A 15,136-nucleotide genomic window follows, 5' to 3' on the forward strand; every position below is an offset into this window, starting at 1 on the left:
AATAATCACTTCTCATTTATTATCAGGAGGCTTTCCGCCATAATATTTAGCAAATGGCAAACACTTCCGAAGTTTATAATAAAAAATACTCGACTTTCTAGACTAGCTGAATGAGTGGTCTTGCCTGTCTCTTGTAAATGTCAAACTTACATAATTGAGTTTTGCTAGCTTCATAATATTGTTTATGGCATGGCATATTGTGTATACACTCTGTTATTACAAACATTAAACAGATTTGTCAACAAGTGGTGACAAAAGAATTATAATACAATCTCTTTGTGAAATTCATTATGTGCAGGAGGAAAAATTAGATGTTTTCCTGCCTTTTAATTGACACATGGGACAACTCCATGCCCTGCTTGAATGCCTCTCTTCATTAAAAAAGAAAAAAAGTCATATGGCAACAGAGGTATAATTCTGTGCCTGTCAATACGAATTTACTTAATCTGTATGCTTCATATTAATTTTAGGCTCAAATGTTATTTAAAAGTTAAGAAAGAGTAATAATGATGTGAAATATTCTGCACCAAGAAGTGATGTGGCGAGAATTGTGTTAGGGTTTTTTGCCACATGTTTCATTATGTGAATGGAACAGAAAATATTTTATTTGTGACTTTGGTTTTCACAAGGTATTACTATTTCTTGAATTTACTTATATAGTTTGTATGGGACCTAAATAATTATTTTAAAGTAAATCAGGAAAAACTATAATAAAATCCCTTTTGAAATCATAGCAAGTGAACATGTTCTTGGAACTTTCTACAGGGGAGGGAGGGTGTCGATGGATCGATCATGCACATGCACAAGTACATCAGATAACCAAATGCATAAGTGTATGTGAGCTGTAGAGTACAAAAGCAAACAAATCAAAAACCTGCTAAAACATGCCCTCAAATTCAGTTTTAAGCCCAAAGCTCTTATTAAGCTCGTATTAAACCCAAAGCTCTTTATTATTATAGTAGTATTTTAATGTAATAAATTTTGCCTTGGATATTTTCAAAGGCATTTAATTTTTTTCATAAATTGTTAATTACCACTTATAAGCTGTTGATATTTTGATATGGTTATAATAGTCTTCTTCAGATCATTTGTCATATACTGGGTATGATAAAGAAAAAAAAGAAATTCTTAACTTTTCTAATAAGACTTTAGATTATAAAATCTTAGCTGAGCGTTACACATTTAGTGCATCATTTTTCACCATCTAGAAAGACAGATGGGTAGTTTGCAGTTTAAAAAATCTGTGCAGATAGGAGGACAGATGGGTGGTTTAAATGTCTCCATGAAAATGTTTGTGTGGAGAGCTTGACTCCTGAAGTTGTACTAAAAATCCAAGAAATTAATTAGGAATAATAGAGTTCATATAAAAAGTAATATTTAAAAAAATGATTTAAAATATGGAATTTACTATGTAGTTATACTTTGTGAATTTACAATAACAATTAACAAATTAGAACACAGTACTTAAATAGTCTTGCCTGGTAGATGCTTGCCTTATTTTCTTATTATCAACACGTAGACTCTAGAAAATTTCTTTATTACTTTGAATCAATTTGTCTGCCTAATTGTATATGACCATTGGAATTTCTGTCAGAATTTGCTGAACTTTAAGTAACATATATTTAAACTAGCTTAAAAATGATTAATGAAATTAAAAAAAAATAAAAGGGCCTTGGAAAGGGCTGCTCTGGCAGCTTCTGCAGCAGGTGTTTGTGGAGTTTTCACTCTCATTCAGACATTAATGTGATTTAGCCCCCAGCCAAAAAATGGATTCTGATTTGGTTGGGTATGCACTTTGGCTTTTGAGTATTAGCTTCATATAGGAGTCTCATCCTGACTAGTGTGGATAGGGAGATAAAGGGATTGTTATTTTTGACGGAGGCTCTGACGCTGGCCATAGATATGTAAACTGAATAGACTCTTGGGGACATTTTTTGAAATGTATTTTTGTAAGAAGGATGCCAAATAGCAATATTTGTGGGTAAATAAATATATTATTCTGTGGAAAAAAAACTATTGCATTAATTGAACATGTAGGAGAATGTGTGACTGAGAACCTTAAAATATCATTCATGATTAGTATTACTGAGGTAATTTGGTAATTACTAAGTTAAAAAAATTATCCCTAGTGCTATACAGAATGACTTAAAATTTCTGTAGGGTAACTGAGGCAAAAAAATATATTGGGTTCTCAATGAAGATTTAAAAGAATTAAAAATTCAAATAAAACAGAACTTTTTAAAATAACAGGGTATCCTTCATAGGAAGGGGAAGAGTTATTTCATGAATTTATTTTAATTATATATTTAAAAATGTATATGATAATTGGCTCATGAAATAAAATATATTATCCTGTGAGTTGTAGTCCAAAAGTGAGAATATTCATTTCTTTAGTGGCTCATGTTATTTTTTCTGATCCCTTCAGTTCAGTACTGAATTAATATATTTGTTTCCATCCACCTGATGTTAGAACCTGTTTATAGATAGCAGTGAGAAGGGCTAGGAAAGATCTCTGGTGATTAAAATATTTTCTCCTTAAGAAGTTCTTTATGTTATAAAGTAAAATAGGCTTTCTAAGGTAGCAATTTGCAAATAACTTAGGAAATTAATAATGTCCCCATATGCAGGAACCAGCTGATGGGCTATGGCTAGAGAATTATGCTCTGTAAAATAATTCTGTGCAACTCCCTGGAAGTCAGTGGTGGTTCTGGTACTTGGAACCACTAGAATTTGTTGGTAGCAGGGACTTACCAGTATGCTGGAAAGATTTTCTTTTCCATCTGCTAGATGCAGTTTATTTGTCTGAGAACTGGAGGGGAGATGAGAAAGGCAAGCAAACTGTTCTCATTCTATTGCTCTGCCTGTGCATGTCTGAGGGTCTGAGGTCTCCTCTCTTCACAATAACACTGTCTTTACTCTGCTTTTGGTTCTTAGCTGGACACATTCTTCAACAGGGAATGCTTTTCAGACTCCTACCTATAGGGAATACTTAGATGGGTGCTGAACCTATGCAGACTGGCAGCAGAGGAGAGCCTGTGGCATAAAAAATTCTCAACATAGGGGTGCCTGGGTGGCTCAGTTGGTTAAACGTCTGACTCTCTATTTTAGTTCAGGCCATGATCTCACGGTTCGTGGGTTCAAGCATGGTGTCATGCTCTATACTGACAGCACAACACTACTTGGGATTCTCTCTGCAACTCTCTCTCTCTGCCCCTCCTCTGATTGCTCGTTTTCTCCCTCTCTCTCAGAAATGAAATTAATAAACTTTTAAAATAAAATTCTCAACATAATAAATATTTTGAAAAGTTTATTCCCTAAATCTAATTAATTGATAAAGATATTTGCTTGGTTTACATTGAAAATTGAAGATCTGCTTAAAAATTTCATTTATTTAGGGGCTCCTGGGTGCATCAGTCAGTTAAGCATCTGACTTCAGCTCAGTCATGATCTTGCAGTTTGTGAGTTTGAGCCCCGTGTCAGGCTTTGTGCTGATGGCTTGGATCCTGGAGCCTGCTTCAGATTCTGTGTCTCCCTCTCTCTCTGCCCCATCCCCTACTCATACTCCCTTTCTCTTTTTCTCTCTCTCAAAAATAAATAAGCATTAAAATTTTTTTCATTTATTTATATAGTTGTTTATGTTGTCACTCTGTGAATATTTTCTGAATTATTTTAATAAAGGTACCACAAAAAGTTTTAGTTCATAATATTATCAATATCTCCTGGACTTTTCCTGTATCGAGTTTAAATTTCTCTGCTTTCAAGTCATTCACAACCTAAAACTGCTCTACTTATACAGACATATTTCCTTCACTTCGTTAATACTTACTCTGTGAGCTTATTTCTTTGCTTGCCTATGTAATTTTGCTTATTCTCTCCCCGTTTTCACTCAGTATTCCAATTCACCAGCGGCTATATGTTGAGGACTCTGTTTTGCTAGGTACTGAATTCCCAGTGTTTAGCACAGTTCTTGGTGGTGGGTGGTGATCAGTGGATAATATTCATTAAATGAAAGGAAGAAAGGTGGAAAGGGAAGACGAGAGTAAGGAATTATTATTATCCATTCTGTCTTTCTTATACCTTCCTGCACATGCCCCACCTTTTAATGTTTGTTTTTTCTACATAGCCACCTCTGACTCCCCTTGTCTTTATTGAAACCTCAAACACAGACCTCAAAATTTAACATTGTTTACAAACTTTGTTGTTTTCTTGGTTACACTGTTTCATGTACATTGGTTGTTCCAATTTGTGTAAGCTTCTTGAAGATAAGAAAGATCATTTTTCTGTGTAATTTCATAAAAAATTGTACATTAACTTTCATTCATCAAACATTTACTGTAATATATGTCTCCTTCATAGCAGCCTGTGTGCAAAATACTGACAAATAAGCAGTACTTTGTATAGAGCTGGGTATGTAGTATTATGCTCAATAAAATTTTGTCGATTACTCCTAAAATGTATGAAATAATATAAAATAGTGGTCACTCTGTTTGCATATAGTGAATATAAAACATCTTTATCTCTTTTAACTTTCTTCAACATTTTCTTCAGGGAAAGAAACCGAAAAGGCCAAGGAACGATACGATAAAGCCACAATGAAACTTCATATGCTGCATAATCAGTATGTATTGGCATTGAAAGGGGCACAGCTTCATCAGAATCAGTATTATGACACCACACTTCCTTTGCTTCTGGACTCCTTACAAAAGATGCAAGAAGAAATGATAAAAGCACTGTAAGATACATTTCCTATTTGGCATAAAGTCCCTTCATGAAGTGATTTTAACATTATTTTTTCTCCTAGTTAAGCTTTGGGAAGGAAGTTGTCTGTGTTTTGTGAACTTCATTGTTGACTTAGCCCAGTGTGTATTTCACATCTGTTTTACTTTAGTCCTTCTTGATTTTCACTTCTTGTCTCCTTTCAGTTTATTATCATCTCCTAAACCTTCTGGCTAGCCCTAAGAATGGTCCTTCTGTTTTGTATGTTTTTGTTCTACTCCGATTAGCTGGAAATTTAGGTGAAAAAAAAATTCATTAGTTGACAAGTGTTAACAAGTTAGTATTTTCGGAGGATTGAGATTGAGTGTTTAAATATTGAGCAACTGAGAAGTCCAAAGGAAAGAATTTTTTTTCTTAAGTTTTTAATTTTAATTCCAGTATATTTAACATACAGTGTTATATTAGTTTCCAGTGTACAATGCCATAACTCAACAATTCTCTACATAACTCAGTGCTCTTTAATCCCCATCACTTATTCTACCCATCCCCCGTCACACCTCCCCTCTGGTAACCACCTGTCTGTTCTCCAAATTAAAGTCTGTTTCTTTTAGACAGAGTTTGTCTCTCTCTTTTTGCCCTTTGCTTGGTTTTGTTTGTTTGTTTTGTTTTTAAATTCCACACATGAGTGAAATCATATGGTATTTGTCTTTCTCTGACTGACTTATTTCACTTAGCATTACACTCTGTGACTCTATCAAAGGAAAGAATTTTTTGAAGGTTTATTTGCCAACTTATTATGTGAAGTTAACATCAGCAAATGTTTACTGAATTTCTACTGTGTGCAAAGCACGCTGCCTGTGAATTGGCCACAATTTTTGCCTTTAAGGAGCTAACAGTATATTCTGGCGAGTAAGTCAAGAGCACACGTTTACCATAGACATCAATGCAAGACAACAGAAAAAGATAGGCCATGTTTGGTAGAGTTCATCTCCTTTGACCTGGATTAGGTGATCTCCCATCTTCCCAGTAAAAAGATAAAAAAAATTATTTTTAGTTGACTTGAATAGGTAAACTTTGAAGGGTATTGATAAAATAGTAAAATGTCTACTTAAAATATTTAATTTCTAAATTTAGTTATGTCTATTTAAATTAAATACTGTTGATTCAGAAATACTTACTTTCCTACTCTCATGAATCAATGTTATTTCAAACTCTTCACATGAATCCTCAATAATGGCATCTTCATCATCGCTAGATGTCTTTTTGAGAGAGTAGTTTCCTATTTTTTGAGACATAGTAGTTTTCTATAGCATATTATCTTTAACTTCTAAACAATTATTTTAGACCTAGCATTTAAAATATCCAAGCATGATGATTTCACTGCAGTTGAATTCCATGTCACATTGATGTAACGTTAGGAGGCTTCTTTTTTTAAAAATTCCATTTGTCTGAAGGTAGATATTAATAATAACCTCCATATCATATTATGGTATTGCTTTATGAGAGTTATCTAGATAGGCTCATTTACATTAATATTATTCAGCACTTTCACTTAATGTGGTCATAAGCCCAGGGATATTTACTAAGTCTGTTTTGAATTTCTCTGCCTCTCCTTTTTCTTTAAATTTTGTCAGGTGATTTCTGTAATCTTTCGAAACTAGCATTGCCTGAAACAGTTTAAATCTTTTTTTTTTAAAGTTTTATTATTTATTTTAAGAGAGCATGTGAGTGGGGGGAGGGGCAGAGAGAGAGGGAGAGAGAGAGGCAGAGAGAGGACAGCGAGAATCCCAAGGAGGCCCCGAGCTGTCAGTGTGAGCCTGATGTGGGGCTCAATCGTAGGAATGGTGAGATCATAACCTGAGCCAAAATAAAGAGTCAGACATTTTTTTAAAAGTTTTTTTATTTATTTTGAGAGAGAGGTGGCGGGGGGCGGGGGGAGGCGGGTAGAAGGACAGAGAGAGAATCCCCAGCAAGCTCTGTGCTGTCACTGCAAAGCACCAGGCAGGGCTTGAACTCATGAATTGTGGGATCATGACCTGAGCTGAAATCAAGAGTTGGACGCTTAACTGAGCCACCCAAGCGACACTAAATCTTTTTTTCCTCAACTCAAACAATATTTGGCTATTTACAATAAAATAATTGAGAGAATATTAAATAAGAGAAAATTTGTAAGTAATAATTTTTATGAGTGATGTTTTTGGAAAAGAAAAGCAAACAATGCCCCTAATATTTATATGGGAAAAGGCAGCATAAGCTTGTCCACACTTGTTATTGAGGCCATTCTTGACTGGGGGTATATTTTTACAGCATAGCACTCTTAAGTTGGAGATTAGATCTTTGCCACCCTATTTTGTACTCATTAGATACAGCTAATATATTAAAAAAATTTTTTTTTAATGTTTATTTATTTTTGAGACAGAGACAGAACATAATCAGGGGAGGGGCAGAAGGAGAGACACACACAGAATCCAAAGCAGGCTCCAGGCTCTAAACTGTCAGCACAGAGCCTGACGCAGGGCTGGAACTCACAGACTGTGAGATCATGACCTGAACCGAAGTCCGACGCTTAACCAACTGAACCACATAGGCGCCCCATAGAGCTAATATATTTTGTGACAGTTTTACTACTGAAGGCAGGTAAGATGTGACATTTTTACTACTGAAGGAGAAGAGTTCAAGATGTCATTGAAGGTACAGAATCAGTTAAACTCTATAATTAAGACACAGAAAAGAGCAGAGGCCCAGGAGCAAGAGAAGAACCAAGGGATAGGGCATTTGAGGAAGTAGCAGCTACTGGAAAGAAACGTTGAAGAGATAGGAATTGATCCACAGTTCCATGTAATGGAATTGAACATTTCTATGACAGCATTTAGATATAGAAACTCATCAACACTGACCTTACATTTTGAGCATGTCAAATACATGTTGGAAAAAGTAATGCCTTATTCTAGATTGTTTGCTATTATCGTGGTATATCAAATGTAAATTGTGAATCTGTGCTTTTGTATATCCCTTTACTTTACCATTCAGGTGTATGAAATAAGGTGATGTATGAAACCACCATCTGTAAATATTGATGTTACATTTCTTACGTTTATTGTTCTGAATTCATTTTGGGCTGTGTTTCCCTTGAAAACTTAAAAATGTTGTAAAATTTTATTTTTGTTTTCAGAAAAGGTATATTTGATGAATACAGCCAGATAACCAGTCTTGTTACAGAGGAAATAGTGAATGTCCATAAAGAGATTAAAATGTCAGTTGAACAGATAGACCCTAGCACAGAATACAATAATTTCATAGATGTTCACAGGTAAGTATGTATAATATTTTCACTCTTCTTTCATTATTTGTGATATTATTTTTTTCTACCATATAGTATTTAATGAAATAAGTTATTCTATTGTTAGGACATAGAATTTACTGATTAATTTGTTTCTAACTATTTTAAAAGTTCTTTCTCAATGACAACTAATTTATATAATTATTTTTATTAAAATTTTTTAAATGTTTATTTATTTTTGAGAGAGAGAGAGAGAGAGAGACAGAATGTGAGCTGGGGAAGGGCAGAGAGAGAGGGAGACACAGAATCTGAAACAGGTTCCAAGCTGTCAGCACAGAGCCTGGCGCAGGGTTTGAATTCACGGACCGTGAGATCATGGCCTGAGCCTAAGTCGGACGCTTAACTGACTGAGCCACCCAGGTGCCACTGTATAATTATCTTTAAAAATTTGTCAGTTGTTACTACATCATTGCTTAAAACTGTATTTAATTCATGAAATTATATATATATTTTAACATTTCTATAGTGATAATGCTATGACTTTATATGTATATTCAATTTATGATGATATATCAATTACTTATCCATGCATACTTATTACCATTGTGACAGGAATGAACAGGTTAATAGCCATATTCTACAAATGAGGAAATTAAGGCTGAAATTGTATGACTAGATCTTGGTGCCTGGGTTTAATTTGATTTGTTCTATTTGTATTTGCTCTACTTTGTAAACATAATTTTGGATAATATATATTGTGCCTTTGATGTGTACTAAGATGGTAGTATATTCATACTGATCAAAATTATTTGGTACATTTTATTAGAACAACAGCTGCTAAAGAGCAAGAAATTGAGTTTGATATTTCCTTACTAGAAGAAAATGAAAATCTTCAGGCAAATGAAATTATGTGGAATAATTTAACAGCAGAAAGTTTGCAAGTAATGTAAGTATTTAGAAAAGATGATCAGATTAAATATTAGTGTTATTATTTATAGATTTACTTTATCAGATTTAAAATTCCAGTGTTTATTTTTTACAAATAATGAAAAGTAAATTAAAAATGAACTGATTGTTGGGGCGCCTGGGTGGCTCAGTCGGTTGGGCGTCCAACTTCAGCTCAGGTCATGATCTCGTGGTCTGAGTTTGAACCCCGCATCGGGCTCTGTGCTGACAGCTTGGAGCCTGGAGCCTGCTTCGGATTCTGTGTCTCCCTTTCTCTCTGCCCCTCCCCTGCTCATGCTCTGTCTCTCTCTCTCTCTGTCAAAAATAAGTAAACATCAAAAAAAAAAAAAAAAAAAAAAAAAAGAACTGATTGTTGTTTGGTCAGAAAAAAAAATGTTTTGAGAAATGTGTTAACTTTATTCATTTTGATCACTAATTTTGGTAATTCTGAAAATCAGAATTCTGTGTGATGTTATATTCATTTGCCCTGTTATTGCTGATATCTTATATTGGAATAATGGTTCATTCTTTTCAAACTTATTTATATATGTGTCTATATCTATCTGTATCTGTCTATATCTATCCCATTCATTGCTTAAAACTTTTTGGCAGAACTATTTTGGAAATGAGGATATTGAGTGTTAAAGAAGAGACTCATAGATATCAGAAGTGTTTAGTACAAAAAATTGACTTTTAATTGAGTTATTTTCTCTTAGGGATGTCTTCTTTAAAGACATAAATTCTTTCTTCATTTTGTTGTTTTGTTGCCTAATATTTTAAAGGAGTTTTGAGAAATTTTAATTTGTTTTTTAGTCCTTTTCAAATATTAGAGGCTATTAATAGCATATTTTTAAATTTAGAAAACAAGGCATTCTACTTTTAAATAATTAACTCATCCCTTGATTGTTTTAGCAGCAACACAAAGAAACTTGTATTAATGATAAGTACTGTATGTATTTGTCTTTTGAGTCAGAACCACAGCTAGGAGTGATTATGCACTCATTTTCTCTTCAGTATTGGACAGTTATATCATATGACCTGCTGGCATTTTACCTCAGAAGACTCAGCCAAAAGTCCCCATCTAATATAAACACTCTCCTTTCTATTGTTCAGTAATAGTTCAGTAATAGTAATAGATAATTAAGTGAGTGTGGGACGCTGGAACTAGGTCTTGGAAAGGAGTTTAATAATTTTAAAGTTAGGCAGATGGGATTGAAGAAACTAACAAATTCTTGTTGAATCACCCATACAAATTGAAGGCTTAAAAATTATGGTGGATTGACTGCTGATGAGTGGAATGGAGGTGTGGGAGTACATTAGGGAGATTTTTCAAGCAGCCATATTGGGATTCTTGAAGCTGTTCCCAGGTTCTGAAGTCGTTCACAGGAGTCTCATTTTGGATTTAGATATTCTCTTATAATGTTAGCTGTCTTTAAACCAGTGGTCCTCACTGTCTCCAGGGGACATTTGACAATATCTGGAGACATTTTTCTCTATCAGGTGGGAAGGCACTGCTGAAAGCTAGTGGGTAGAGGCCATGGATGCTGCTAAATGTCCTGCAGTGCATAGAACAGCCTCCTGCAACAAAGAATTATTGGGTGAAATGTTAATAGTGCCAAGGTTGAGAAACTCTGCTGTGAACAATAGAGTTGGGTTCATGGCACAAAATGGATAGTAGAGTTTCTCAATTCTTGTGCAGTGACAAATTTCATTTTTTGATTTCTGTGCTGGTGAAGGAATATGACATAAATTACTCCTGTTTTTTTAATCATTCTGTTGCTCCCCCAAAATATATTCATTTATTCATCAAAATATATTTATTGTATATTTCAGGTTGCAAGGGTTAATACCTTCAAGGTGTTTATGCTAAAATTGATCAACTTATTTTAATAAACAACAAGAAGGATGAGCATAGAGATATTGGAGTATAATAGGGTAAAATTAAAAATAGTTACCTGATATAAGCTTATGTAAAATAAGAGATTTTGCGACTAAATAATAATTTGTTTTATTGCTTTTCAGGGTATAATGAGAACAAAACTAGTTCTACACATAAATCATTATTTCTTAATTATGGTGATGAAGCAATGAAGAAAAATGTAATAAATTAAGGATAATAAATCTTTGATAATGTGGTAGAAGATTTTTTTGTGTGTAGTAGAAGATTTAATTGCTTACATCTTACTGAGGCAAAACTTTAGCTATATTTCATTGAACAGTGTCTAAATTCAGGATAGGGGTTTAAGAGTAAGCTTTTCTCAAGAATTTTATTCCAAGAATGAGTTATTCAGTGTGTCTATTGGCACTGTTAAAATAGTTTAAGTTATTTCCATTAAATATATGTATATGTGTATGTATGTGAGTATAATATATAATATATATATTATATATTATACTCACATATATATATATTATACTCACATACACACACATATATATTTAATATAATCCAAAGTCTCACTTTATTTTTACCATAATATTAGTGCTTTAAAGTTAAACTAATTTCTTTCTTGAGGCATTATTAATTTTGTTGTTGATTGTGTTGAAATATTATGTCCAATAGAAATGAATGAAACAAATGAACAGCATTGGAAAAATAAGTACAAATGACCAATAGTCCTTTGACAATTAAGGAAATATCAATTTTTATTTTTATTTTTATAAAAATGATTATTTATTTATTTTGAGAGAGAGACAGAGAGCTTGAGCAGAGGAGGGACAGAGAGAGGCACAGAATCCAAAGCAGGCTCTGGGCTCTGAGCTGTAGCAGTGCAGAGTGGGGGCTGGAACCCACGAATCGTGAGATCATGACCTGAGCTGAAGTCGGTCACTTAACCTACTGAGCCACCCAAGCGCCTCAAGGAAATATCAATTTTTAAAAAGGAAGGTATTTCACCTACCAGACTGGCAAAGATTAAATAATTTGATAATACCCACTCTTATGTAGGGTATGGAGAAATAAGCCCTCTTACAAAGTCTTGGCAGAAATGTAAATTAGTGTAAGCTTTTTGGAGGATAATTTGGCAATATATATCAAAATTCAACTTGCTCATGTCCTTTGAGTTAGAAATTGTATTTCTAGAACTTTAGCTTTTAAGTAAGCAAAGATATACGTATAAGCATAACATGGTGGGTTGCCTTATTTTGAATCCTGACAGAATGGGTTATTACTTCTGTGAAACTGGGCAGATTACTTAGTCCCTTTGTGTGTCATTTTCCTCAGATATAAAATGGTAATAATAATGGCACCCAACTCATAGTGTTGTTGTAAAGCTCATGTGCATGAATAAATGTAGAATACTTAGATTAGTCCCTGGCACAAAGCCAGTTCTCTGTATTGGTTTTTGTTGTTTTTTAATTATTGCTTGGTTGGTTTTATACATTGAGGACTCCAAGCACAATGCTTAAGTTTTTCAGGGGCTTTATGGAATACTTGAGATCTGAAAACTTTTTGTTAATTCCTAAATATGAAAAGAATACTATATTACATGTTATACTATGTCACTTTCATTAATTATTGAATTCAGTAACACAAAAATATTTCAAAATTCATAGGTTAGATTTTATTTTTTCTTCTAGTTAACATACAGTGTTACATTAATTTTAGGCATACAATAAAGTCAGATTTTAATATCTGCATATGAATGTGGATTTCTGAGAAATCACATTTTAGTATATATGATATTAATTTGGGTAGAGACCAAGGACTATAAAGGTTTTAAAACAGTCCCTTTGTTTTGTCAAAACACTGGAAATATCTGAAATATTCACTCATTAGGGATTAGTTGAATTATGGTATATCCATACCATAGCCACCATTTTTCTATATTATGTATGTTTTAAATAGAGTAGGATAGGTTTATATATATATAAGACTGTATGGAAAGATCTTCAAAGTATATGATAAAGAGCAAAAACAAGTTACAGAGTAATATTTATGGAATGAATCTATTAATTTAAAAAATAGTACATATATATGCTTGTATATATGTAGATCATATGTTGGAATGGAGGTGAATGGATGAGGTGAGTAGGGAAGCTTGTTGAGGCCAATGTTTATAGTAATGTTAAATAAATGTGGTTTTATTTCTCAAATCTTTGCAGTTTTATTGGTCAGCCTGACTCTCTCCAGAATATTAGCTATTTGTTTTTCCTCCCATTGTGTCAGTTCCTTATCCTTTCACTAAACGTTTGTCATTGAATCACGTTGCTTTATATAGTTTTAGAATAGAATACTCTCAAAAGCTCTATTTGAAAATGAAAATATTTTATGGCCTGTGCTTCCCTGGGTTCTGTGGTTTTCCTGAGCCCATCCAAGAGCTGTAATAAGAAACAGTATAGGAAAACTTCAGAATCATTTTGTTTTGTTTCGCATTCCTTTATGTTTGTTTAAGTGGTCTGGTGACCCTGTCCTTTGTGAAGGTTCCATTAATTTGTAATTGAGACTCATTAGTATTTGATTCCTGAAGAATTTTTCTAATAATGCAAGTCATACTGGCAATCTGCCAGACTACTGACTAGTAGTGACTATGAAACAAAGGAAAAACTGGACTACATTTCTATTGGACTCTTCAAAATTTTTGGCTAGATGTCAGATGTTTCAAATAATTAACATCTTTGTTGAATGAATGAGTGAATGAAAGGGTTTTATGGGGAGATTTCAAGGAGTTTTTGAATAGTGGATCTCATCCTCTCTGGCTTTATGTCAGGTTCACTTAAGGAGCTTTAAAAAATACTGATGCCTGGGACCTAACTCAAAGCAATTAAATCAGTAAGGTCTGTGCATTGGGATTTTTTATGAACTCTCCAGATGATTTTAATGTGTGGACTGGATTGAAAATCTGTGCCATAAACCTGGTAAAATTGTGTGTAGAAACGTGTGTGATACTTTCTGGGGGTGAGTCCTTGCACATTTTCGGAGGGCTTCATGACCCAAAATGGCTAAGGACTGCTGCTCTACTGGAATATGTACCTTTTGTATATAAAGAGTGTCTTTTTGTTAAACCTTTCTAATGAATTTATATTCCTCAAGTTGTATAGTGTTACTGGAGAAAAATTAGCATTTTTACAATAGTATTACTGGAATTCCTTTTTGACTCTGTTTTTTCTTCTCCTCTGCCATACTTCTGGATCAGTGTTGAATTGTAAGATATTTGAAGCTCAAATAGATACCCTTTCCCTAAGGTAATATTTTTCACTTTGCTATTCATAAAAAGATACCTTTCATTTGGGGGGGGGGTATCTTGTTTTTGTTTTAGATTCCTAAATGTAACATACAAATTGCTGGTTTTATTAGTAGAAACTTACTCATAAATTTAATAATTTATATTCTTGGTTCCTATTTATGGTACCATGTAGATTTTTCTCAAATAAATGTAAGAGGTTCTGAGATTATTACACAACTAGTATTTATATCCAAAAAATATTATACATTGTCGCAGCCTGCTCCTTTTTCAGGCTTGATGGAAATCTAATGTTGCAATAATAGTAAATGACTAAGTTACTGCATTTACCCATCTAAATATGTGCCACGAAGCATTTTATTATACTCTCATTATATGTATCAACTGTATTTATAAAGGTGTGTATATATAGAAGAGTTAAATTCAATTATTTATATGTTTATTTCCTTATAGGAATTTTTTTGCATGGTAGATCAGGATATGGTGGAGGGCTGCTTCCTCAGCCTCTAATTGTTTCTAGCACTGGATGCCCAAGATTGTACACTTCCCATCACACATGCATTTAGGTTGTATTACCTTCAGGCTTCAAACTGAGGTTGTTTCCTTTGTCTCTGTGATTTACAGCCTCTCTCCTTCCCCTTCATCACACTTCCCCCATCTGTGTCTGTTTTGAATCACTGTTCTGTGCCAAATTCTAGAAAAGAAACTATACTTTATTGATTTTAATCATCCATTTATTGAGATTATATATGCAAATATTTCCTCTCATCTAATCACTATTTAATTGAATAATTTGGAACTCAGTAATTTTAGTTCATCAGAATAACTTGAAGAAGGCAGGTCTATAAAATTTTGAACATTAGAAGAAGTTATGTAAGTGTCTATTACATTGGTTTTAGCATTTGAGATAAATGAGGCATCCATTTATGATCTGTGGCAAACTTAAAGCAGGGTAAATGGAGTTACTACCTATCAGTAGGTAATATATTTGAATTCCAGAAGATTGTGTTAA

General features: G+C 33.5%; 1 protein-coding gene across 2 annotated transcripts in view; it reads left to right on the plus strand.

The window, feature by feature from the left end:
• FER (FER tyrosine kinase) overlaps positions 1-15,136 on the plus strand; it is a 435,391-nt gene that overhangs the window by 95,888 nt on the left and 324,367 nt on the right. For both annotated transcript variants that reach the window (XM_047879101.1, XM_047879093.1), the window contains exons 6-8: positions 4,549-4,732; positions 7,889-8,026; positions 8,823-8,942. In XM_047879101.1, coding sequence (XP_047735057.1) covers positions 4,549-4,732; positions 7,889-8,026; positions 8,823-8,942 — 442 coding nt within the window. The remainder of the gene's footprint in view (positions 1-4,548; positions 4,733-7,888; positions 8,027-8,822; positions 8,943-15,136) is intronic.

This window comes from Prionailurus viverrinus, chromosome A1 (assembly GCF_022837055.1).
Source record: "Prionailurus viverrinus isolate Anna chromosome A1, UM_Priviv_1.0, whole genome shotgun sequence".
NCBI lineage: Eukaryota > Metazoa > Chordata > Mammalia > Carnivora > Felidae > Prionailurus > Prionailurus viverrinus.